The 24634-nt window shown below is 39.4% G+C and overlaps 1 protein-coding gene across 1 annotated transcript in view; it reads right to left on the bottom strand.

The window, feature by feature from the left end:
• Positions 1 to 12945: 12945 nt before the first annotated feature.
• LOC135468883 (potassium channel subfamily K member 12-like) overlaps positions 12946 to 24634 on the bottom strand; it is a 51434-nt gene continuing 39745 nt past the window's right edge. The window contains exon 2 of the mRNA XM_064747344.1: positions 12946 to 13837. Coding sequence (XP_064603414.1) covers positions 12951 to 13837 — 887 coding nt within the window. The 3' untranslated portion in view covers positions 12946 to 12950. The remainder of the gene's footprint in view (positions 13838 to 24634) is intronic.

Genomic DNA, 24634 nt, shown 5'->3' with positions numbered 1-24634 from the left:
AGTGACTATTACGGCCGAGGGAACTACCACGCATTATGGGTGTCCTCCACAAATATGTCGTAATTTAGGTAAGGGAACATTTACCTCTGTTTAATAAACCTCCATTGCACTGTGAAGTCACCATGTGACGGCTTATAGCAAATTAAAGTGGCTGTTACGGCCAAGGGAACTACCTCGCATTATGGGTACCCTCCACAAATATGTCGTAATTTAGGTCAGGAACATTTACCTCTGTTTAATAAACCTCCATTGCACATATGAAGTCACCATGTGACGGCTTATAACAAATTAAAGTGGCTGTTACGGCCAAGGGAAACTACCTCGCATTATGGGTACCCCTCCACAAATATGTCGTAATTTAGATCAGGAACATTTACCTCTGTTTAATAAACCTCCATTGCACAACATGGTTTATAACAATGGTGGGTTTTACCCTGTGCTTATAGCTTAATTACATATCAACATGTAGATTCCTTCAGCTCATAGATTCTTCAGCTCATTCCTTAATACATTCCATATTGGCAAACTCTTCACAGTCGTTCATTCCATTTCATCCCAAATAATAGGCAGAGAGCGGTCGTGCGTGCAAGGCAGTGAAGTGTGCCGAAGAATAAATGGCGTTGTGTCCAGACAAATGCCAAAAGACGAAGCAGAAAGAAAGGCATTCGGCGTCGAATGGTCTCAAGGTTTTTTTATAACGGTATATGGAGTATCTCCTCCTATAGGCGAATCTCAAAGTCTTGGCTCACGCACCATATCAATGAGACACATTTAGCTGCGGTCTATGAGGCAATGACTAGAGTATGCATATGGTTAAATCGTCGTATCGGACGCGCCATTGAGGGTTTTCATTGGCTGATTGATTTCGTTGGGCAGCATGACAAGGGACTTCACATTAACCTTAAATCATCCAATGGCAGGTTTACAAAATTCTGCGGCAGACAGGTCTGAGTCCTGATTGTTGTCAAGAAAATGACAGCCAGTTTGTGATCTGCCCGTGAAGGAGATGAGAAAGTCGAACATTAAGAAACACCACTCGAAGCCAGCCGGCTACCGTAAGATATAGGACATTGACCTCAACCATAAAATACTCATTTATATATGAAATACTCATTTATATATGAAATACTCATTTATATATCAAACACTCATTTATCGAACTTCTTTTTACCCAGTAGGGAAGAAAAGACTATGACCTCAGTGACGTGATTTAAGTTAATCTCTACTCTGATTAATTGTCCTGAATTGGAAATAAAACAATTTACAGAGTAACAGTCATTAAAAAGTTACATTCGAGGTAAAGCGGCAGGCGGGAGAAAAAGGGAAATAGTGATTAATCAACATTCGTACGATGTACATTTTTTCTTGTCTTCTAAATCACCAAATGGACCAATGCGTTTTGTCATAAATAATTCAACACTTCCGACAAAATGCATCACTGATCGTATTTGTTATTTTTGCACCCTTTCACTGCAGTATTATTCCACGACCCCTGTCAGCGATAGGATGCACCACAGTGTTAAAATGACACCATGTTTGCGAGACTTTTTCTTCAATGACGTTAAGTTGGCTCCTAATCCAAAATTGTGTTGCACTGATTTGTTCCTGTTTCATCCAACCCAGTGAGCGTTTTTGTCCTACTGAATATTATATAGAGAACCAGATCATACACCAAAGACTTTAAAAATTGTGCCGGTGGCCTCTTCTCAAGGCACTCGATGATAGCAATAAATCCTTCTAAAGAAAACCTGTGGTATGAAATCGTTTATGAGTCAAGAATCTTGAATATGATAGACACAGAAAAACATCAGCATGTTTTACTTCTTTAAGAATAATTTGTATGCGTTAAGGGAAAAATATATACAAAATTTTATTTTGTTATTTATCAACTTTTTGGTATAGCTTTACACTCGTGTGTGTATTGTGTAAGCTGACAACAAACACATGTTTCTGTGCTAGATTGTGAGGTGGTTAATATGTGAGGTGTCACGTGCCTTTGTGAAAGGGTATGACACGTGTTTCTGTGTATCAGGAGGTGTCAATTGTTTTAATCATGTAAACTGTCGTGTCTCTATGCTGTAGTCGTTTTTTATGCTGTATGGAAGAAGAGACTCGTGTCTGTACCTTTGCAGATGTGCTGCTGACTGTCTTATGTGCATCCAGCACTAGAGAGTCCTACAAGGTTATAACACTTTGGAACTTTTTGAGTATTCATAGGAATCTCATTTATCTAATGATAGCATTTATTGACAGGGATTAGTTGGGTTTTATTGTGCATGAATAAACAGAAACAGTATATCGAACAAAAATCCGTCTGCTTTATCTTTACATACATCAAGGCTGGCCACGGTACGGCTGCATTATTGCCGAAGGGCCGTTAAGTCATAGTCATTCACTAATATCAAGATAATCCAGTGTGTTGGTCCGCTATTACAGCTGCCTGTTGGAAGCGGTGTTCTCTTGATACAAGGCAGCTCTTCAGTGCATATTTTAACTATCCAGCAGGGAGTTCATATTAGCTATTTCTGCCGGGTGTCATCAAATTCACGGCATGTTTTACTTGGAGATAATGCTATGACCCAAACTCGGCATTACCCACGAAAGGGCAATCCATCTCTTGACAAAAATGTGAAAGGCAAACGACAATTACACAAACTGGGGTTATTAAAATTTCTGTCACGTTGCCTGCTTCCTTCCATTTGCTGTCGTCGTTAAATGGCTTTAGAATGTGTTCTGTACAAATGTCAAGTATCCGTTGTCGATATCTGAACGACTAGCAACTGAAGTTCTCGGGGGAGAATGTACGAACGTCTAGAAATGCCAAAGGTATGTTGCCTTAAGGCGGACGTTAATGAGGGCTTTCAAGATGGTTCACTCGACTTCAAAAACGACTTTGAGGTGTTACACTGGCTTTGTCTTATCATGGAACACTCTGTACAATATTGGTCTTGTCAGTCACAATTCGTTCTATTCAAGAAGTACATCTGACTCTGGTAATGAATACCTCAAATCTGGGAATGATAAGGAAACTAATTTTTTCTAACCTTGCATCATTTCTTAAATGTTTGTCAAAAAGCCTTTTGACGCCAGTTCTTTGAAAACACGTGTCAACATGAAAACCTTTGATCTGGAATAAAATAGATGGTGTACAAGGTACTAGATACAATGACACTGAAGATTAGATATCAAACAATTATAAGTGTGCAAATAAATCTGATAAACTTGTGTGTGCAAACTAGCAATCGAGCTGTATTGTGATGTGGATCTGGTTGTCACGACAGCCCGTGGCCAACAGCGCTTCCAAAGATGAGGGTGGAGAGTGGGTGCTAAGAAATGATTTAAGAAGGGGTCCCAAGAGCCTGCCTATTGAAAAAGGACCGCACTGTGGAAAAGTGTCACCGCCCACTCTCCCGGATGCCGGCACCTGGCCAATGAGATCGTGTGTTCGAACCCGTGTGTGCGTCTTACTCAAGACTTGTTTCCCTATTATCGACGGCGGTCAGTTTATGGACGAAGGAAACCGGTATGCCCGTGGCCAACCGGGCGTATCAGTCATATAACGCGAAATTACGCTTTAGAGCGAAGTTTGCAAATCATCGGATAGACTCATGTTCACCTGTCAGTCCCATCATTTTGAATTAAATTCACGTTGAGAAGCGGAATTTCGCATTATATGAAGTATATTCCGCAACCGGCAAACTATGGCAAGTATCTAACTGACGATAATTTATCACAAGTGTAAGAAAGGTTTTCACCCTATAGCAATCTCAGGATGCATGCCATACGGATGGAAGGTAAGTAATCTCCATCAAACCTCATCTAAAACTACCTGAACCATTTGGTGCAAATAAGGCGCTCGGGAAATCTGGATAAATCCTTGTCAGAGGCTGAGAATTATCCAACACATCATGTCCTAGCCATAGAAAGACAATTGTCTTAAGCAATCGTCCACAACAGAACCTTTGAATTTGCGTGACAACAAATCCCGCTGAGCATAGACAATATAGTTGCAAATAGGTCAACCGTATGTCCCACACATTGGTTACAAATGTTCAAGCTTTCTGCGACGTCATTAAGTCACAAGTGCTTTCACCGGAAATGGAATGAAAAGTAATGTTGTCTCGAGAAGGGTTGGTGGGACATCGGGTGTATTTGACCCATCCATTGTCCGCCATCTGTAAGCTTTTACTCTCCATGCAGCACACTTATATATTATACCTGCATGAACCCAAACTCTCTTATCTTTCCATTATTTTCACAATACGAGAGTTTAAGTAATTTTGACGTGACGTCTAATAAATTCACATTGACATCACTGCATTGTTAACGATATTCTTTGCGATGCGCCTGCCAGTGCTGCTATTTAGGCATTTACATAGGTCGCTTGTGACCATTTCCAACAGATTTTTGTAGGCAGTGTTTTTTCAGTAAATCTCACGCTTTGTTAAACGATGTGTATATTATCATGCAAAATTGCCCTTTAGAAGAATTAAGCAAACAACTCCATTGCTTCAACATTAAATCGTGGTTTAAATTTATTGATAGTTATCTAGTCATTCTTGAAAATTGCACAGTACAAAAAAAAAACACTTTTAAAGTTCAGAATGTTTCTGTGCAGCGACGAGTCCATAAAAGAGCATTCATAAGCATTAGGTTCTGGAAAGTGGAATAGTGTTTGACATGCACATTTAAACTACTGACAGCTAATTCAAACGGCACTTAGTTTTGCGTGTTTTATAAGTGGTTGCGTGACAGTGAATCACTGAGCTAAAGGGTCTAACTGATGCTTCTTGATGGCGTGGTATTGACTGCAGCATGCGCGCTCTAGTGTTAGTCTATCGTCCTCTTACATTTTCTTCTCACATAATGTATTTCGAGCAGAACAAATTCGTGTTCTGGAATATCATAAATAGATTTGCCTTTGTAATTCTAAGAATTGAATAAATGGACAATTACTCTCAACAATAAGACGGCAGAGAAAAGAAGAAAACTGACAAAAAGTAAGCTAGCGCGAGACCCGAGAATGAGTATCGGATAATGGTTGACGTAACTAAAAGGCAAGTCCTTCTAATCTGTTCTTGTGCCCTTTGGTACATGACTGACACTACAAGCACCAAGTGTTTTGTTTTTACTAATTCCGCATTTGGTGTTGAAATCACATCAGTGTATTTGTATATGTATTTGACAGAAGTTAAATCAGAGGTGTTGGCATTCGACCTGGAAATTATTCACGAACTATACGATTTTGAAATGTACCAGTGCTTTTGGTGTTATAGCTCGCATTACTGAAAACAGATGACTGCTTCTCATTGTTAATTGCTGTGTTTAATATATATATATATATATAATATATATATATATATATATATATATATATATATATATATATATATATATATATATATTTGAAAAGATTGGTATTTGTTGGTATTTAAAGTGTCTCATTAGCGGTGATTTTTTCTCAAGATTTGTGTAACGCCTTGCCGCCTTGATATGGATGGAATGTTGAGAGTGTGGGATAAAACTATACCTATCTAAGTATCTATACCTTACAAATGTTCTCCAGCAAATATAATCATTGGCACATACAAGTCTTTTTTTATTTCGGGAATAAATTAAATCTAATCATGTGGTCTTATTATGACGTACATATACATGTAATACACTGATTCTTGAGAGACCAATAATTTATGATGTAGCACCCCCGGCCTTTTAAGATGAGTTTTTTGTTGTACAGGAGTTATCCCCTCTGACGTAGTCTTTTGGCACGTGAAACTAAGGATACCCAAAGGCCTCACTGTCTGCAGGTTTTGCAAAATGACGTCAGCATACAACGCTCACTAACTAGTTTCCGCAGAAGATCGACAGGAGGTCTCAAAAACTTTTTTAGAAATGCAGTATTAGGTTCGAGGCATTACAAAAGGAATATTGCATGTTGGACAGAAAATTTGTTGTCTACAGTGGAATCGAGTATACAAGTCATGATACATCACTCTTCAGCATGCAATAATTGTGTGTATCAAGTATGCAGCAATGTGACTATATGTACTTACAGAATACAATAACACAATACAATAGTGAAATGAATTATTTGCCCTATTTACAGGCTAAAATACCGTCTCGATAATGTGGATCATGAATGATTAATTAGTTTTCTTGAATTAGGTTCTAAAAAAGTATAGTCAATTTAACCGAAGAACTTTTCTAATAAATTATTGCCTTAAGGGGTTTCTCATATTCAGAGAATAAAAATATCTTCCAATCCGTTCCAATCAATAAAATTCACAGTGTAGGCCTATTGTAATTTGGTTCACATAAATCATAGCTCCTAGATAGTTTACCAAGATAAATCACGACGAACTAAATTACCACTAAAATTGTTACATCCGGGCTCTGAAACAGTTTCTATTCCAAATTACGACATTTCGATAGATGTCTTTGTAAGGTGGGCTCATCTTAATATGCCTTATAACTGTGGATACATTTTCCTTCAATAGACAGATGCAATTGGTAACTCTGTGTTATTTGTTTTCATAGCTTTTAAATAACCCGCATAAGGAATGACAAGCAGGTTGTTCCCTGCTGAGTATTGTTTCTATGCATTTAGCTCTGTCTTTCTATATTGTGTTGTCATATATAATGTTGTGGTTCAGCGCTGTACAACGGTGTCTTCCGTTATAATACAAACGACAACGCTGTATTACAACGGTAAATAAATAATTAGCTGCTGTCTAAACTGAAGTGATGAGGTTATGATTGCATCCGGGCTCCGAGGGACTCATTCCCATGCTCCCAAACCCTATATACGTTAGCGAACAGCTCTTTGTGATTTAGTGTCTGGGGAGAGAAAAGTGACCTTCAGTGATGCAACGAACTAAGGCCACCTAGGAGAAAGCTGCTCTCTTCTTAAGCGGATTGATATTTTTCACATAGTTCATGGAATAAGTTGGAAAGAATGGAAAGTTCCACGTTAGTATTACTTCCTACAAGCGTCTGTCCTGCGTCATTAAAAATGCTGACTGCTTCGTTTTACATGCACATGACTCCCTCCTAATGTCTTACTTGCATAATTTCTTAGTCCATTGGTTGTTTACGCTGGACGTTGATGTGGTAATTGTTATCGTTGACGAGTGATGAACAACTGTCTGTCACGACATCTAAATTTACCGTAACCGTAAGTGATTATTATAACATGGATATCATGTTTTATTTATTTTACACAGATGTCCAAAATTTTAATCACCCAAAATTCAAAGACGCGACTCTTTGGCAATTTCTTGTGACGGGTGCATTCAGTTTGTCCTTCCATATTGCTATCGTTCCGTTGGCGGCCCGTGTCAGAATGGATGCCTTAACTCAATGATCAATGGTGTGTCTGAACCCGAAAACCTAACCTGCCCATTACGGCTACGTCTTTCATTGTTGACAACCATTTGCCTATCTCCAATTTATCCGTCGCGATCATCTTCTCTGAACCAGTGTACACATTGACCCCTGGTGAATTTATATGGTAAATTTTTGGACGGGAGCAGACGACTGTTACCGCGCCTCGGTGATCAGCGAGGACAATGGCTATTATAATAGAAAGTAGTCGCAAATCAGCCTTAGCTGGTTTAGTTTAACGAGACTTCAATGATAGAGCGTTTGAAATTGTTCCGTCAACCAACTAGCACTTGTGTACCCCTCGCCGTTCTTGGTCAAGAGAAAATTTGCTATTTGTGAGGTGGGATAGGGAGGTGGTGGTTGGGTGATCGAGGATAGTTTCTAGGCAAAAAATACAAATACGCACTTTACATTTTGGAAATTCCGTTATATAAAACTGGTATTTGTTTTCAGTCTACTTTTGGTTCCATAACATTCACCGCCAATTGCTGAGAGAGTCTCTCAATAAGCAACCTCTGAAGAATTGTTTGGAATTATTTGGAGAGAAAGCGTGTGGCCTATCGGTACACGGTACAAACGCGCTATTCTTGAGTAGCCTGATACGATACGTAAGACGTGAATACACCTGAGCTTACAAACAAAGGACCCGAAAATGTATTTGGGGCTGGATTTGTTTCACCCCGTGCAAAGTCCTGTGAGATTTATCCTGAGAAAACAGAGACCCGATTGAGCCGTGTTAAGTAGTTAAAGTGTTTTCGTCCAATCAGAGGGCCAGGTTCGGCACAGGACAGTTTCTCCCAAGCTGTCCGCTAACGATAAATTAGGGAAGATAAATTGCACATCGGTTTCGGCAACAACAGCTTACATTGCCGAAGAAAATCTGGCTGGGGTTTGTGGCCGTTTTGGAGGGGGTTTTTTTTTGTCTAGAAATCTCTCATGGTTCAGAAAATCTAGATAAATGTCTAACCGTCTCGAATGATGCATGTTTCAATAAAAATCGATGCGTTTTTGGAAGCAGCTTCTGCTTTTGATCGCTTTCGCACCGACCAGACAATTTCCGTACGAAAACTGTGAATAGTCTATTACCGGTATGGGATGTTTCCATAAAATACACCGAGCTGAGAATCACCCTATCGAAAATCTGTTATCAGGGTGGTTCTGGGGATCGCAAAGGCATTGCGGCAGCCAGAAATAGCATAGCCAATTAACGGAATTAAAGATAGGATCAGCGCCTTAATTTCATTTACAAATAAATGAGAAAGTTTCATGGACAATTCCAGTGCTTCTAAGGAGTGTATCATTCTCTCTTTACCTCAGGTTGGCAAATAATTGAGCTCATGGCAATTGTAAAGTTCAGTTTCAATATCTGTGATTTGTGACATTTTCTTTTAGAGAAGTGTAGTAGCTTGGTAAATTTGTTGATCGTTCTGTATAATCTGCAATGCTGAAAAGGAAAGATTTAGTTGAGAGGATTGACATAATTTTCTAAAAGGACGAATACATTTCAGAAAAATACTTATAAAGAATAAAGTTTGAAGCCACATTCAAAATACCACAATGAAGACAACATTGGCATACAAATTAATGTGGAAATGACTACATGTGATATGGACTTCGCCTTTGTTCAGAATAACACTCCTGGAGCACCAAGTTTATCCGTTTTCACGAAAAGATACCTGGTGCCTTTAAATATATCGTAAATTTTACATGTTAACGAATCAGTATCAGGATAAGTCGATGTAAGTTGGTTGTCTCTTTGCCAGAGCCATCGACCATTAACTATGCATAGCGAAGCCAGGGTCTTGAAGGCTTTGAAATCCCTTAAGCCTTCCGCGACAATTTGTGGACCAGTGAGTGAAAAAGGCGAGACGAAACAGGCACGTCTATAGCACCGCAGAGAAGATCCTGTAAATGGAAATCTCCTAGTGAAGCCGACAATTTCTTCCCTGAATATTGATTCGGCTAGATTTAGATTTAGAATTACCCCAGATTGGCAACACTTTTGATACCATCGTAAAGTTGATGTTAATGAACCAATTATCTGTTTGCGAAATAGCACAGAAAAATGCTTTGAGAGTTCGCTATAATATGTGGTCACACCTTCATGGTAGGTATAAATCTGTATTCCAACTGTACGCAACATTGATTTGGCACATTGAGATTAATTGCAAGTTGATTAAAAGCTTGTCTTCTGTCTGTGCTGGCTAGGTGGTCTTTCCCGTCGTTTTGCCACGTTGCCAACAGCCTTCGGCAACTGTTGGCAAATTGGCCTGGAATAATAAAGTTACGTGTTCGAATCCATCCCAAAGTGGATTCCCGACCACAAAGTCATCTAGTGGGCGGGATGAATTGATTTTCTCCTATTTTTACTTGTCTTTCTCTATCAGTGTGTCTATCTACAGCTGTGTATAATCATACAGTTGTGATAAATTGAAACAAAAACAGGGTAACTTCCTCAACAATTGCAGCGTTCGTGTCATGCTTACCCATGGTCTTAAAGCTCTCAGCTTTATTTCGACTATATCACGAGCATTCATTTTTTCACTTTATCCACTTTATATGATCATGATCTACTGTGCAGTATTAAATTCTCCTGTTTGAGTCAGATGACTCACCTGAATGTGAAAAGTTAAAAAAGTTTCATTCATACAAAAGCCACATTGAGTGACATCCAATTACATGAGCATCGCAACCATTTCCCGTCATTTTCTGTTTGTATCAAAGCAGGACAGAAATATGTATGGCACAGAATGAAAAGGATCACATGCAGATAGAAACAAATCTTTACGTGACGGATTTTATTAAAAACGATATGACAAATTAGTGCATGGTAATCATGTGATATTCAACACTTCCGGTGTCTGGTAACCATGGTGATAGTGCGGGCCCAGATGTATTTCCCAGAACAATTTTTGATGAGGATGGAAATAAATAATCACAGTGACCTCCATACCAAAGATCATGAATCGGTTTGTGTATTTTTCGTTCAGACACACGTCCATATGAGAAGATTATTATCAACTAAAGTGATCTAATGCTTAAAAAGAAACAAAAGACCTGTTCAAGGTATTTCCTACCACCAATCATTATATGAAAAACAAACTGAGATATTTGAATTTGAGCTTAAATATGTCAAATCAAATCGTCGTTTAGATCACAGTGTTTGGAAATGGAAAAGTTAATAGCATGGATATAAATACACAAATACATAAAAACCCATGAGAGTTAATGGTACCATGCAAATTTAACCCTTAACTAAATAGAATGTTTTTTCTTCTTGAATATATAAAAGTACATACTGGGTCGACACAAAACTGTGTCTGTCTGTCCAGACTATATCTTATTTTAATGTATGGCATACCGTTGGATTGTACGTCACACACCACACTAGATGACCAATCTTTTGTTATTCGTCAACACGAATACTATACGCCAACTTTATTTTTGTCATTGAAACTGTTAGGTAAAAGGCAAAAACCTGTTGTTTACTCTGGTTTTCTTCACCCATAAATATCGCTGCCGTCTTATAAGGGAATATTACTTGAAACATGGCTTTACATGACAAGCCAATACAGAATGAATTTAACGATATAAGAATAGATCCTTCTGTAAGGTTCATGCATTGTTTTCTTGGAGATGTTTTGGAAGAGTAAGCGCACTCTCTTGTCAAACACAACCAAAATCTGAATTTTACAGTAGCTTTGATGTTTGAATTCAGTTAAATACGACATGGTCATCTGTAAAAGAACAAGCTGTAGTTGGAGTGTGCACTTATGAAGCTGTGGGTTATAAAGTATAAGATGAAACTTTGTCTAGAGGCTGTTTAAGAAATGCGTCCTAACACATTCTTCCCGCCAGAAGGACGCTAACACTAACCGAATTTCAAGGTAGTGACGATTTTGATCTAAACACATAAAATCACAAATATCTAAACAAAAACCCAAGTGCTCTGTAGCAATTATAGACCAAGGAAAACTGTCTTCCTTCATAGTCTGAAGCATTTCTAAACACAACGACTAAACTTTGATACATGTGCAAATAAAATTCTGATAAAGCTGATGTTAATATAACATATGACACCAACACGTGATGGTAGTTCCTTTTTAAAAGAAGAATATCACAGAGTAACTCTTGGAAGAAGGTATACAGACTGGCTTGATACAAGTATGTACAAGATGATGAGGTTCAACAAACGGCAATGAAGCTGGGCCACCAATACTATGACAACGTCAAACTATATATAAAATAATGGCAGAGCTCAGCCAAATTGGAGAGAAATAGGAAAATTACTCAAGATTCGATGCAAAATATTAGAATGATTTGATTTGTGAATTTCAAATTTTCGCGAAGTACAATGAGTAAATGTAATAAAATTCTTTTCCCTGACCTAGCCTGATGTCGTAGTTTACCACAAAGGCATGTGTATGCAAAGATATCCTAATACCTCATCTGAAAACCTAGGCTGCGTTATAATAATCGCTACAGTTATGAACACAGCATTTGTAACAAGGGCTTACACATTGTTTCGAAGTAAAAATACATATAAACAGAACATAACGCAAATTTAATCTTGAAAAGCATCTAACTCAATATGTATGTCAAAAATAACACGACCGAGTTTATTGGTGAAAGATCATGCACTCTCCTTGTTCTAGAAAAAACAACATGGTTTTGTAGTTCGGTAACAAAGAAAGGCACTAAGAACTCGACTGGACGTAAGTCCCTCTGCGGATTAGACGATCAGGACAGCCCGCATGGTCGTGAATCCGCTAATACGTGACTCTCAGTTGTTAAAGTCACCCTGGTCTAGCAGCTGTCTAGGTTATTCCATTCTACAGTCTCTGTAGTGTTTACACGTTCACCTTTGGGGTAAAATCGGCACATGCAATCTCCTGTAATACGACATGGTATTATGTTAACTCTAAACACAGTTTTCTGACAAATACATCAGGTCAGTTTGTGCTTCGTTTGTCCTTCTCCTCACGTGAGATGCATAAACAGCGATGGACTTTTCTGTTATATCAGTGCGAGTTCACTGGCCTTAGCAGATCGTATGTAGCTTCAGAGTAATTCCCCTATCACCACCAGGGGGCGTTATCTCGCACCTGTTGCTTACTATTTCTAGGCTACATAAATCAGTAGTGCGGCTTCGGCGGTTGGCCGCAAACGCAATTTTTATCCTTACCTAGTCACCTACTTTCCACTAACAAATCCCACACAGCGGATTCACCTCAGAGGTATTATTCAGCAAGGCGTGGGGGATTGCTTGAAACCTTGTAATAGCCATTTGAATAGAACATGCATACAATTGACATACGTACATTACACTATTACATCACAGCTGTCTTTTACCCCAGCAAAACGGACGATTCCCGGAAAGCGAGCCTTTACAGCTTTTTGATTGGTGCTCATGACGCTTAGTGCTCAAGTCATTGATATTGCGTCACATACCTTGTCCGCACCAACTGTCGTCACTGAAATGGTCCTGTCGGACGATACCGTATTGCCGGATATGAAACACAGGGAATGTATAGCTTCACACATAAACACTATATAATCCATCGTCGTTATACATCTTCTTGTCCCAATTTTTTATTCAGTATAGCTAAAGGCCCCACACCCCCTTGAAAACCACCGCCATTGGAGCTGGAAATAGCACCCCTCTGTGCCGTTTCCCACAGTTGTTTTTGCATCATTGCTAAAGAAATTTTATTGGCTTGCAAAAAGTCTCTCATTGAAATCATTTCCCCTGAGTTTCTCCTCTCGGAGTCACTGTCATTTTCAACGTCCGACACTGTCACAGCACCTTTAGCTTGGCGGTTTATATGTCCTGGCGTAATTGCGTTCCGCCGGGGTCTGGGTTTGGGTCGGTAGCAGCAGCGGTACTGCCGGACGTCCAGTTTTCGTAATATCCAGTTCAGAATCTGTTTTATCACTATTGAAGTCACATTAAAAAGGCTATATATACAACAGCATCCGATAACTATGAAGACAAAATTGCCAAATCTATAGAGGTGAACATAATCGTAATTTGACTTCTGACTAACAACGATGTCACCAAACCCAATGGTAGCAAAGGTCACGAAACAGAAATAAATGGCATCGAAATAACTCCATTCCTCCACAGGCTGGTACATTGCTGAAGCACAGAGCGCCACGAAAACTGCGCCCAGCACAAGTATAAGCATGACCCAATACACGGAGGGTTTCCACGAGTCCAAACTGTCGTCATCGGAAGCCTGGGATCCCCGGCGACCTTTTCCGTGCTTGCCATTGGTCAGTCCTTTCCGGCGAAGCTCTTGCTCGTGAACCGCCCTCAGGATGTAAGCCAGGAATGTAATAATCCTCTCCAGGAAGAGATTGAAGAACAGGATGGCTCCGGCACAACCGAAAAATCCGTAAAATATCAAAAATATTTTCCCCGGAACTGTCTGTGGTGTAGTCATTCCAAAACCTGTGGAAGAAAAAAAAATAATAGGAAACTTTTATTTCGCAGCATATAAATCCACAGTAGAAGAAATTACACTCCCCCCCGCTCTCCCCAAACCTCCTCTCCATCTTCCCAATTACTTTTTGCTACTATATGTGTATTCCCAGTACATGAGAAATGTTTGGCCCGTTTCAAATTTACCAGGGGTAAGAAAGCCCATAAATTTTCAGATTCCGATGCCCAGATTGCATATTCGCGAAGTGCGGTCTCATATTTATTCCACAGATGATAGTGTGTGTAATAATTATTCACCCTTCACTATTACGCATATGGATACTGCTGGATGCGGGCGAAAAGGACATCTCTATCCTCGAACCAATGACCGAATCAAACTGCATACATATCTGCCATACCTTTGACAAGAAGTGAATACCGCAATAAAATCTGAACGACGGACACGATGCTTCATATACAGAGCATGGAAAGGGCTAGGAAAAAATACTGAGATTATCTGAATGCTGTATGTGAACAAGACTGGATGTTGAGTGATAGGTTAGAATATCTAAAAACCCGCACAATGCTAATATTGACAGCGGTATGGCCAACCTGAAAGGACCAGTGATGATCTGATCAGCAGGGAGGCCAATATGGACAAGTTGGTGGTTTGTTAACTGAAATACAAAAAGGCATCCTGTACGTTTAAAAGCGGAGTGATAGGTTAGAATCATACTGACTAACACATTGACAGCTTCTACACACGACTGCCGTTCCTTGTTAAATCGGGTGTATCGGTGCCTAAGGTGGCAGCAATTCGGGTAATCACTATCTGAAATCCTGATTGTCTTTTTTCGCGGCCTTAATCAATCTTCTCTCGAAAACTGCCACTTAGCATATAAAAAGTTGTACAGGCACCGGCTGGTATGCAGAAGTACGAGGTATTTTTTTTAACAATAGCCATTTTATTGGCGAGTGTAATGTCAAGGCAGCGAGAAGAATGCAGACTGCTCAGTCGTCCGAATGCGTTCAATAAATATGTCAGTCTCGGTCTTGAATGATGAATCTGATAATGCTTGCGGCAGCAATATGCTGACGCAGAATGGATGATTCTGCGAAGAAGTCTGACAGTTATATTGTGTACACCGAAAAACTTGCTTTGCTGCAAATACAGGAACTGCGAGAAGATCCTAAGTATACATATTCATATTGGATTTAACTAGGAACTCGTTTGTTTATCAATCTTTGAAACATATGAAACAATTTCAATGGCAATTTTTAAAACCAAACCAAACGTTAACCATCTATAAACCATTGCGTGTTACATACTAATAAATCAACCAGTTTGCCACACAAAAAGGCACATGTCAAAAACACGCTCAGGCTATTTTGCAATCTTTGTATTATTGGGATATTGCAATTTTGTTACTTGTATAGTTTCTTTGAAAGTGTCACTTTTATTAACAATGCGGTCGGTAATGCTTACCAAGTTAACAGTTGAAAAATGCCACACAGATCAGACCATATAAACTGTGCGCTTATTATAAATACAACCCATGGGATTTTCACCAACCCTTGCGCAATGGGGCATCACAAACATTTCAGTGTTGTCTAATTTGTGATAATTCTCCACTTATACAATGAGCAATTAGTACTGTTGGCTAAGTGGAATGTCACTGATACCGATCAAAAACGATGGCGGCAACGATGAATACGTTAACAGATCTCTGTGCTAACGCAAATAGCTATCTATTAGTACATTTGTCCTTGAACTTCCAATGTCGTGTATGCCAAACAAAAGGGCGGCCAAGGCCATTTCCTCGGGTGAGCCATGAGCGATGTGTGGACAGACTTGGGTCAGAGCCCAAACGTCTCCAGAATCCTGGCACAAAACAAGCTTTTTAGCTCGTTACATATGACCAAAAAGGCAACCTATACGACTTTCCGATCCTTATATCCGTGTTATGAAGTGCAGAATTTGGATGTAGTCTAGTCTCCTTTCAAAATACATGCGTTTGGATCATAAAACGCCCCGTTCTAACGGGAAAATAGACGCAACAAGATGGTGGCGAATTTGTAGCTCGGGCCATCAGTAGTCAAAGTGCCAAGGACCCAGATATTTCCGTTATATCATGCATTCCATTGGAAACTACATCTGTTTGAGTTTTAAGTTTCGACATGGATCTTACTTAAAAGTCCCCAGCAGCGGGTACTACTCTAGACACATTCAGCTGTTCCATGACCGTATGTTTTCACTCCTAGAAAACTTATACAGAGGAGAATGTAGGAGTGTTTTCCGCAAACACAGTTAATGGGTCCATGATTGTCTATATTTTCTTAAAATGTTTTGCAATATTATCACACTTCGTCTCTTTCAGTTAAGTTTACATGCAACAACCTTCTCCCAAAACAGTCACTGTTAGTGACTTTGTTGAATTGATGACTACATTATATCTCCGTCACATGACAGTGGGTCTTGGACTAAGTACCTCTGAGGCTTGGTACCTTTGCAATGGTTTCATGTGACTGTTTAATAAATGTGATAACAACAAAAAATCTCGAATAATTCTAGAGTAGTGTTATTCTAGACGGCAATTAATATTATCAGTGTATTTTTAAAACCTGATTCTGCTTAGCACATGATACTTGGGGGTACGTCGTTACTATTTAAACATTTACATGTACAGTTAGAATAAAACACTAAATGAGTTAAATTGAAAAGAGGTCTGGGATTTTACTGGTTGATCATTTTCCAATTACCACCCTACCGACGCTGCTCTGGCTTACCATGAACCAGAAGAATCGGACATCTGCCCGGAAAGCAAATGGTCTTCCGTACAATATAATATTGGCGTGAATCACTTGATAAACAAGAATGGGAAAATACAGCCATCATCACGATTGCAAACGCTACATTTCATCTATATTTACAGCGCAATGTTAAGATACGTAAACAACATCAAAGGCTAGTCAGATAGCATCATCACTTTGAAATCGCCAATACGGCCTCGCATTAAAATATAAATCGATAGATTCTGAAAACATCGTCTTTTGCTAACGCACACTTCATTATCCACTGCAAACAATATATGTCGACTTAACCAAATGCTTGTGCACACGACTTGAACTCAAAACACAGAAACAAGACACTAGTACAAATACACGGCTTATAAAGGTTCTTCGGACATTTCAGGGAATTTTCAGAGATAAAGCATGGCAAACATCCTATATCCTAAAGACAGTATCAGAAGATTTCACAGAATACAAGAAAGACAGTATCAGCAGATTTCACACGAATAAAAGATGACAAATGGGCGTTAACCCTGGAATCGATTGCTGGCGATGAAAATGACACTTTGATCTTTGAACAACCCAAGGTTTCATTGCACTGACTAAAATGAATGGCTTGGTTTTGAATTATATAAGGAAAGACACAATATAATTTTACAGAAAACTTGACTGTAGACATACAGTTTCTTCACACGAATAAAGCAACTTTTGACTGATTACTTAATAACAAAAGCACATTGGGGGAAGTCACGCTCGATTCAGGGGTTAGTTTTAAGATCTGTTTTCTGGGAGTGAAAAAAATGTGGATTCCAGAGCTCTGCTATCATGCCTGACGTGATGAAGAAGTGAACGATACCCGAATTAATTGGGATGATACAAGCCTTCAGTATTACAATGAGTGAACTTTGAATCTATCGAAGTCCCCCGAAATATCGCGAATAAAGCCGCGCACACGTACATATCAATCCATAAAGTTTGGCGTCTGAAACAACACCCTTCGCTATACCAGGGAACATTGTCACCATATCACCAAAACACCAATCAAGTGCGCTACGTCCGCCAACCTTCTATGTGTTTGTCTCTCACAGACGAAATGTAAAGGCTTTCAGGAATCTTGTTTGGATCTGTTGAGGTTGCCAAGAAATATCCTATTCGTGCGTCAGTAAAAAGATTTTTTCCGTGAAGGATGTATATGCCGTGTTAGAAATCACCTGTGTTGCGCCAGCAGATTGTATTGTCAATATTGGCTTTGTTACATAAAAAGCTGCATTTCCTTCATCAGACATACACTGTGCTGATGAATCAGTCTAGCCTATTATTTCATTTGTGATGTCAAGACAGTTACCCACGCCATCTAGTGTTACTCGAGGGTATCCGGTAATCCTAAACCATTTGCCAACGTATAAAACGACACTCCAAATGCACAATGGCAAGGCAGATTTCATAACAGCTGTTTCATAGCAGCTCTAAGTGAGGCAGCATATTGCATGTGTTATCACTGAAATTGGTCTATTAAGAGAGAGCTATTTTAATAAACTGACTAAAATAATATAAACAACAACGTTAGACTCCAAGCAATATTTCAAGCATGACTGTGGAGTTACAGTAACCGTTATATGACTGACATACTTGCTGCTGTACGGTGCATTATACCAGCCTGATCAGCCATCAATGCCAAGAAAATGAAGGTACAAATAAATTGAGAATGCAAAGTAAAATGTGTACACACTGGCATTCAAGTAAGTGCCACACAGAAGTAATGCGTAAACTGCCGTTAAAAACAGGCGTAGAACAATATTGAACTAGAAAAATCAATACAATCCTTTGTTTAAACCTGTCATTTCTCACTTTTACATATCAACACCAGCCATCTATATCTTTTGCCAGCTAGCCAATGAAAATCTTTTGCTGCGACAACTTTAACGGCTCATCGATTTGCAGATGGAGCGAGATTGAGATATTTTTAGCTTAATATGACCAAACCTTGCATGTCATGAATATCACCAGGTATGCTTGTACCACAAACTAAAAGGTGAACGGAGATAAAATGAGATTTGATTCAGTAAAGCTATAAAACCAGTAAATGAAAATACTATAACTTTAAAAGTACATGTACTATTTTCTGTAAGTTTCGCTCGTGATGGTTGGAGTGACGTAATTCGTTTTTTGCATGGCAATACGCTTTTTGGCAGATTATATCATAATCAAAAATGAAAAACAAATCTAATTTCCGTGTGTCCAAAAGATGTATTTTATTCTTACTCTGTTCAAGATTGCCTTCCAAAACCGATCTTACACTAAACATCTTGCGTGGATTCCTCTTTGATCTCCATCTTGCTTTTTCCTGGGGTTTAGCCTTTATAATTGTCTACTTTCGGCTGATTTATGGTTCTTGGTGCCGCGGTGGACCTTGCCTTGTTGAATAAAGGCGAACACGCAAGGTTCCATTAAATTATGACGTTTCACAAACGTAAAAACGATTGTGCGCGGTTCTGGCAACTCTTCATCGATGTACCCACATTTGACAAAATTGAAGGTCATCTGGGCCAACCAATCTCAAGGCATTTCAACAAAACACTTGTGACAAGCTTGAAAGAAAAAAGCTTACAGTCGGCACCAAAATGAAAGGAAATGAAGGATAGGATGGTATCCAGTACGGCTAACCGCAAAGCCTGGGCGGTCTTCTTGTCTAACGACCGTATTGCGGTTTCAGCATTTGAATTTGGATACCGCATCTCGATAGCTACAACGACTGTTATTCACAATCACATGGAATGAAGGCTGAATGCGGCTGCTTAAGCTACGAGCCAAAGACTAACCCTTGGCACCATACACGAGTTTTTCAACCGGAAAATTCTCGATCGAGCAGAAAGAGAGATGAAGCGGGTTTGACAAGAGAAGTCATCATGAGTAAAAAAAACATCCTCTACCATATAATCTTGATTCTAAAACGATAAACGCAAAGCTTTCCTCTGAATGTGAATATATTTACATTTGTGGACAAAAAGTATATATTTTGAGAAAATCTTTTTGCCGTGACAAACCTTATAAGATTTTGAGAAGAGATAACACTGCACTATACCATGACAACGCATCGATTCGACTGTGTTGTCTTATCGAATTCATTTGTCTTGAAAGAAACATTACTGCTAGGATCCATTGACCATTTTAACGCTACCTAAGCCGTTCGGTCGGAGATTTAAACAAATGTACCCTAAGGGAGCGTTTTTCCCTTGAGTACAACGTGCTAAAATACACAATAGCGCATGGAGGATTTCATAGCCATAAATGTCGGATTATATAACGTTCCACATTGATATAGCCACAAATGATGCGTTTGGCTAAACTGGAAGAATAAAGCCCCAGAGTAAAGAGTAGGACATTAGTATTTACGAATTCCTTTATTCTGAACCATTTACACAAATATCTTTAAAATCAGCCATGATAGTACTGAAACTGGCCATGGCTGTCACTGGTGAGAGCCTATTAGATAGTTCTCATTCCAACTCCAGAATTCATCTTCTTTTTGAACGTCACATGCGCATGGCAATAAAACACAACGGTTATGAATCTATAATATAAACAGTGACTGCTCTTCACAGCTCTAGATTCTTCATCGTAATTGGAGTCATTAACTCGCTCAGTGGCGGTTCATGAAATATGTCCTACTTTAAACAGAGGTGTCGGGATCAAACAAGATAAAAAAGGAGTGACTGAGCTGTCCCTGTGAGTTTATTTTGGAGGAAATGAGCTCCGAGAGCTCTGCAGTCGGCCTCATAATTTAGCACCGCTTGCTCATTAATGCCAGGTCCGAGGCCATTTTCGTGAGGTTTCTTCGCCGTCTACCAAATTTTGCAAAGCTCTCGTAAAAACAGATAAATGAAAGTAAGAGAAATTGGAGCTTTTATAGTCGGTGTCTAGGGAGCATTAAATAGTCGGGCAATCAGAGCCCAGCAATGGTCTTCTTAAGCAACCATGTACATAGCATGAAGCTGGGGCTTTTCATTATCTGAAAGGGAGCATGAAGCCCTGTGTATTTTAGGCCGTGGTCGTGGCTGATGTCCTCTGGCGACTACCCTCCACGTTGTTCGGGTTTCTTTAGCAGGTTGAGCGGCAGCGCTTGAAATCTGAGGCAATCAAATGCCGATCGACGTCCTACCTCATAATGAATAGCGTGGCACATGGTCACCAGTCGACCGGATTGAGTAATAGGAGCTCGCGATAACCCGAGAGAAAGTATGCTAGCTCACGAGACTACAAAAGGTTACTGTCAACAGGCATGTCATCGGACAAATGCAAGTCTTTATCGAACGAGACAGCATCAGCTTCAGCCCTTACTTCCGGACACTTTTTCTCGTTTTCCTCAGTCATTTTTTATAAAGTTGTCATTTGTTTTTAGGGCTTCAGTTGCTACCTTTGGTATTTCTAAAGGGCTAATGTCTGGCTTATCCTAATGTACCCTTTCCGCCAAGCCGATTGGTGTGGCGTAATCATACATAATTAAAATATGCATATCTCAACAAAGTGGAAGTATGACTGAAACCAGTCCGAGAGAAGAACTTGAAGTTCCGCGCATTACAAATCATACAGTACATTACGTAATTTTAATCTACAGAAGAGAAATAATCCTACCATCATTTTTGCCCTTTACACTCGTGAAGGGCAAAACTCAAGATATGAATGATGACAATGAAAAGGGACTGTTTCGAATTCGATGTTCTACCTTCAAAAAGTGACATAATAAAATTATTTTCTTGTAAATCGATAAATTCTGAGAGTGTATCGTGAGCAGATATACAGCATTAAGCTACGTTTTAGATAAACTAGTTTGAACCTAGAATTATAAACGTGCAAAAATTAAATCATTTGCTAAAAACAGAGAGAGTAACCAAGACATAAGCCCGCATACATGGTAACGTATTTATAACAAGTAGTGGTATTAATTCATGCAGTATTGGTATAGGTATAATAAAGTACATGGTCCAACTACGTGTTTGATTCTTACTTAACGCTTTATTAATAAATGTGTCACCTATATGATAGCGGGTCTGGCAGCATCCTGCGGATGGTCGTGGGTTTCCACCGGGCTCTGCCAGGTTTCCTCCCACCATAATGCTGGCCGCCGTGGTATATGTGAAATATTCTTGAGTACGACGTAAAACACCAATCAAATAACTAAAATAAATATAGGATAGCGGTCAGTTTTATAGAGGGTGCGAAAAGGACCTCCTGGTTAAGCTATCGACCGTTGGCAAGTTATTGAAGAACTTCTCACATGTGATGTACATAAAACATTACAAACATTATCGATTCCAATAATCAGTTTAAAAAATGTTGAGAGGATAGGCTTAACTGAGGCCATGGACCATTGTTCAGAATCCTAGTATTGTCAGCTCCTTGGTACACTAATTCTATAGACAGACATTCTATGTTTTTACTGAACCATTCACTAAACATTACAACAAAACCAACCCAAAATAAAATAAAGGACAGAGTTCATTTATCTAAAACGGTATTTTAACATTTAGATGGTTTTCGAGGCCACTACTTATATGCCTTATAACAACGTTCGAAGCATAATTAAATGCTGGGGAGAATCTTCCGCTAGATGTCGTTCCGCCAGACCAGACGCAACAACCTTAACCCTGCACAGAACGGGTACGTGGCTATTTAAACAGAGACTGGCCACAGCGACTACTTAATACCATGGGCCCCTTGGGTTTTTCTTAATGTGATAGCTTGAATAGGAGCTACTAGTTCCCCTCCCCCCTCCCGCCCCCACTCCCCTCACAAATCAACAGGACCTTTAGTCCCTGGATGATAGTCAAACGTCGATGGAATTCGTGAACAGATCTCTTCGGGAAACGTTACAATTGTTTCAGGGGAGTAAGGTTAAAAAGAGCCATCCTCATTCGACTGCTGCTACTGCTTTGCGTTTATCGTGGTGCAGCTTGGAGCCATATATTACCTTGACAGCTTGACGGCTGGCGGAGTATGCAACCTGTCGACTTCTGGGCTACTTTTGCTATTCTCGAACGGTATAACTGATTTGTTTTTACCGACTGATTCCTCACCGCAATCTGAGACATACACCGCTATCTGAGACATGCAAAAATGAAGGCTTCGACTCTTCAGAGGATACCCGAAATAGAACAGCCAATTTTTAATATGTTTCTCTTTTGTCACAAATGATACAGGTACCAGCAAATCTATGTTGTAGTCTAAACGGACGGATGATTATGAAAACCTTATTGTAGGGGTCTGAGAACAGGTGGTAAGCATTAAAACATACATGTTAAAAACGAAGGTGTTTATGCAGAATTCTGCTCCCCTCTTACAGAGGTCCGTAGCCGTCCATCTACTACCTCTGCCGAAAAAGCTCACAAATCTGATGGCTAATTAACATATTCCGGAATGACCAATGAAAACGATCGTAACATCGTAAGTCGTCACACCTTGTTGTTATAATGTTACTGTGGCTCATTGAAGTGAAAGGGTAAATACGGGCCAAAATTTTACCCAACTCGTTGTTAGATATCGGGTTTTAATTATGAATGCTGTTTATGGCTCACTTTTGGGCGATCAATTACTCTAGGTATTACTGAAGTAGATTTTATTCCCTTGGAAATGCGAGACTAGTCGACACCCTGCTTCTGAGAAAGTGAATGTGAATATTAAGGAAGACGCCTCTCCACTTCGGTCAATGAAAATTTGTACTCATGTGCCAAGGTATATTGCTCGTATTGAGCTTTTGTTAACATGGATTACGCCACTTTTCACTCGTATCCGAAATCCTGTTGTTTTTCGACAGATCATAGACTCGATACGTTCGAATGGTTGTCCGCGGAAGCAGTAGCAGAGTACCTTGTGTATGTCTTCCAGTTCTCGGAAATTGATACACCCTGGATTGGCGCTCAACTAGGGCTCTACTGGTCGGCCGGGTATATTAAACAACACTGTAAGCGGGTGGGGCGCCTTGTCTGTTACTCTAGTATAGTGTTTTTATACAATAATGTTGAAAACAACAGCAAACACCAAACACTCAAAGAAACAAACACCAAACACTAAAGATTTGGTGGATGTCATTAAAAAGCGACTTTAGGAGTATTACTGTTTTGATAAATAATAAATTGGAATTTAGTAGTATGGTATCCTGTGCTGGAAATTTGTTAAGACTCCTCTTAGATTTGAATGGGCGACATCAGCGTCTGGCAACCCATCGCCAGAAACACATGATGGCCGTCTAGAACTAACTGGACCTTTGGCCAAATGGTCTAGACGGCTGACATGTACTGCTGACGACTCAGAGGTCGCTAAGTCGAATATCAGAGCCAGTGGTACTATTCCCAGAAAAGCTAAATCCAAAATAATAATAATGCTGTTAACAAAACAACAAACAAAAAATAAAAATTATGAAAATATTCATAATGTACTCAAACAATCAATATGTGCTATGTTAAAAAACTTGGAACAAACACGATTTCTAAGATCACAAATTACTTGTTTGGTTATTTTGCAAGCGATGCATTTTAAACTTACGGTTGCATTTCTATGATAAGTTATGCTTGATTAACAAAGTTTTGATTTACTGAATATAAGAAAACAATTCTTTAATGTTTCCTGTAAAGGCAACAATCATTAGAATTACTGACCTGGCGTGTTAGGTCTCGCAAGCTGTTAATTACGCAAATAGAACACCGGAATGGATGAATGAATTCCATAGAGGGTAAACTGACTGGGGTCTTAATGGGGTCAAGGATAATGGTCAAGAATGAATTATCGACAAACACTCAAGACTGCACTTAGAAGCATTTAGAACAGGACTTAAGATGGGTTAAACCAACACAAGGCCGTCATTCCAAGTCAAGTGACAGCAGCTGACACAGCCACAGAGACAAGGGTCAAATCAAGTCTGACCATCAACTAAACCGTCACACGGCTCTGACGGTTGAACACTCGTCCCAAAATAGGTTGTTTTTAGAAAGATACACTAAAGAGTTTAATGTAATCCCAGTGTGTTCGATCTCCACCTGTCCG

Source organism: Liolophura sinensis, chromosome 6, assembly GCF_032854445.1.
Source record: "Liolophura sinensis isolate JHLJ2023 chromosome 6, CUHK_Ljap_v2, whole genome shotgun sequence".
NCBI classification, from domain to species: Eukaryota; Metazoa; Mollusca; class Polyplacophora; order Chitonida; family Chitonidae; genus Liolophura; species Liolophura sinensis.
Note: the sequence above shows the minus strand (reverse complement) of the source record. Positions and strands in the feature narration are given on the sequence as shown.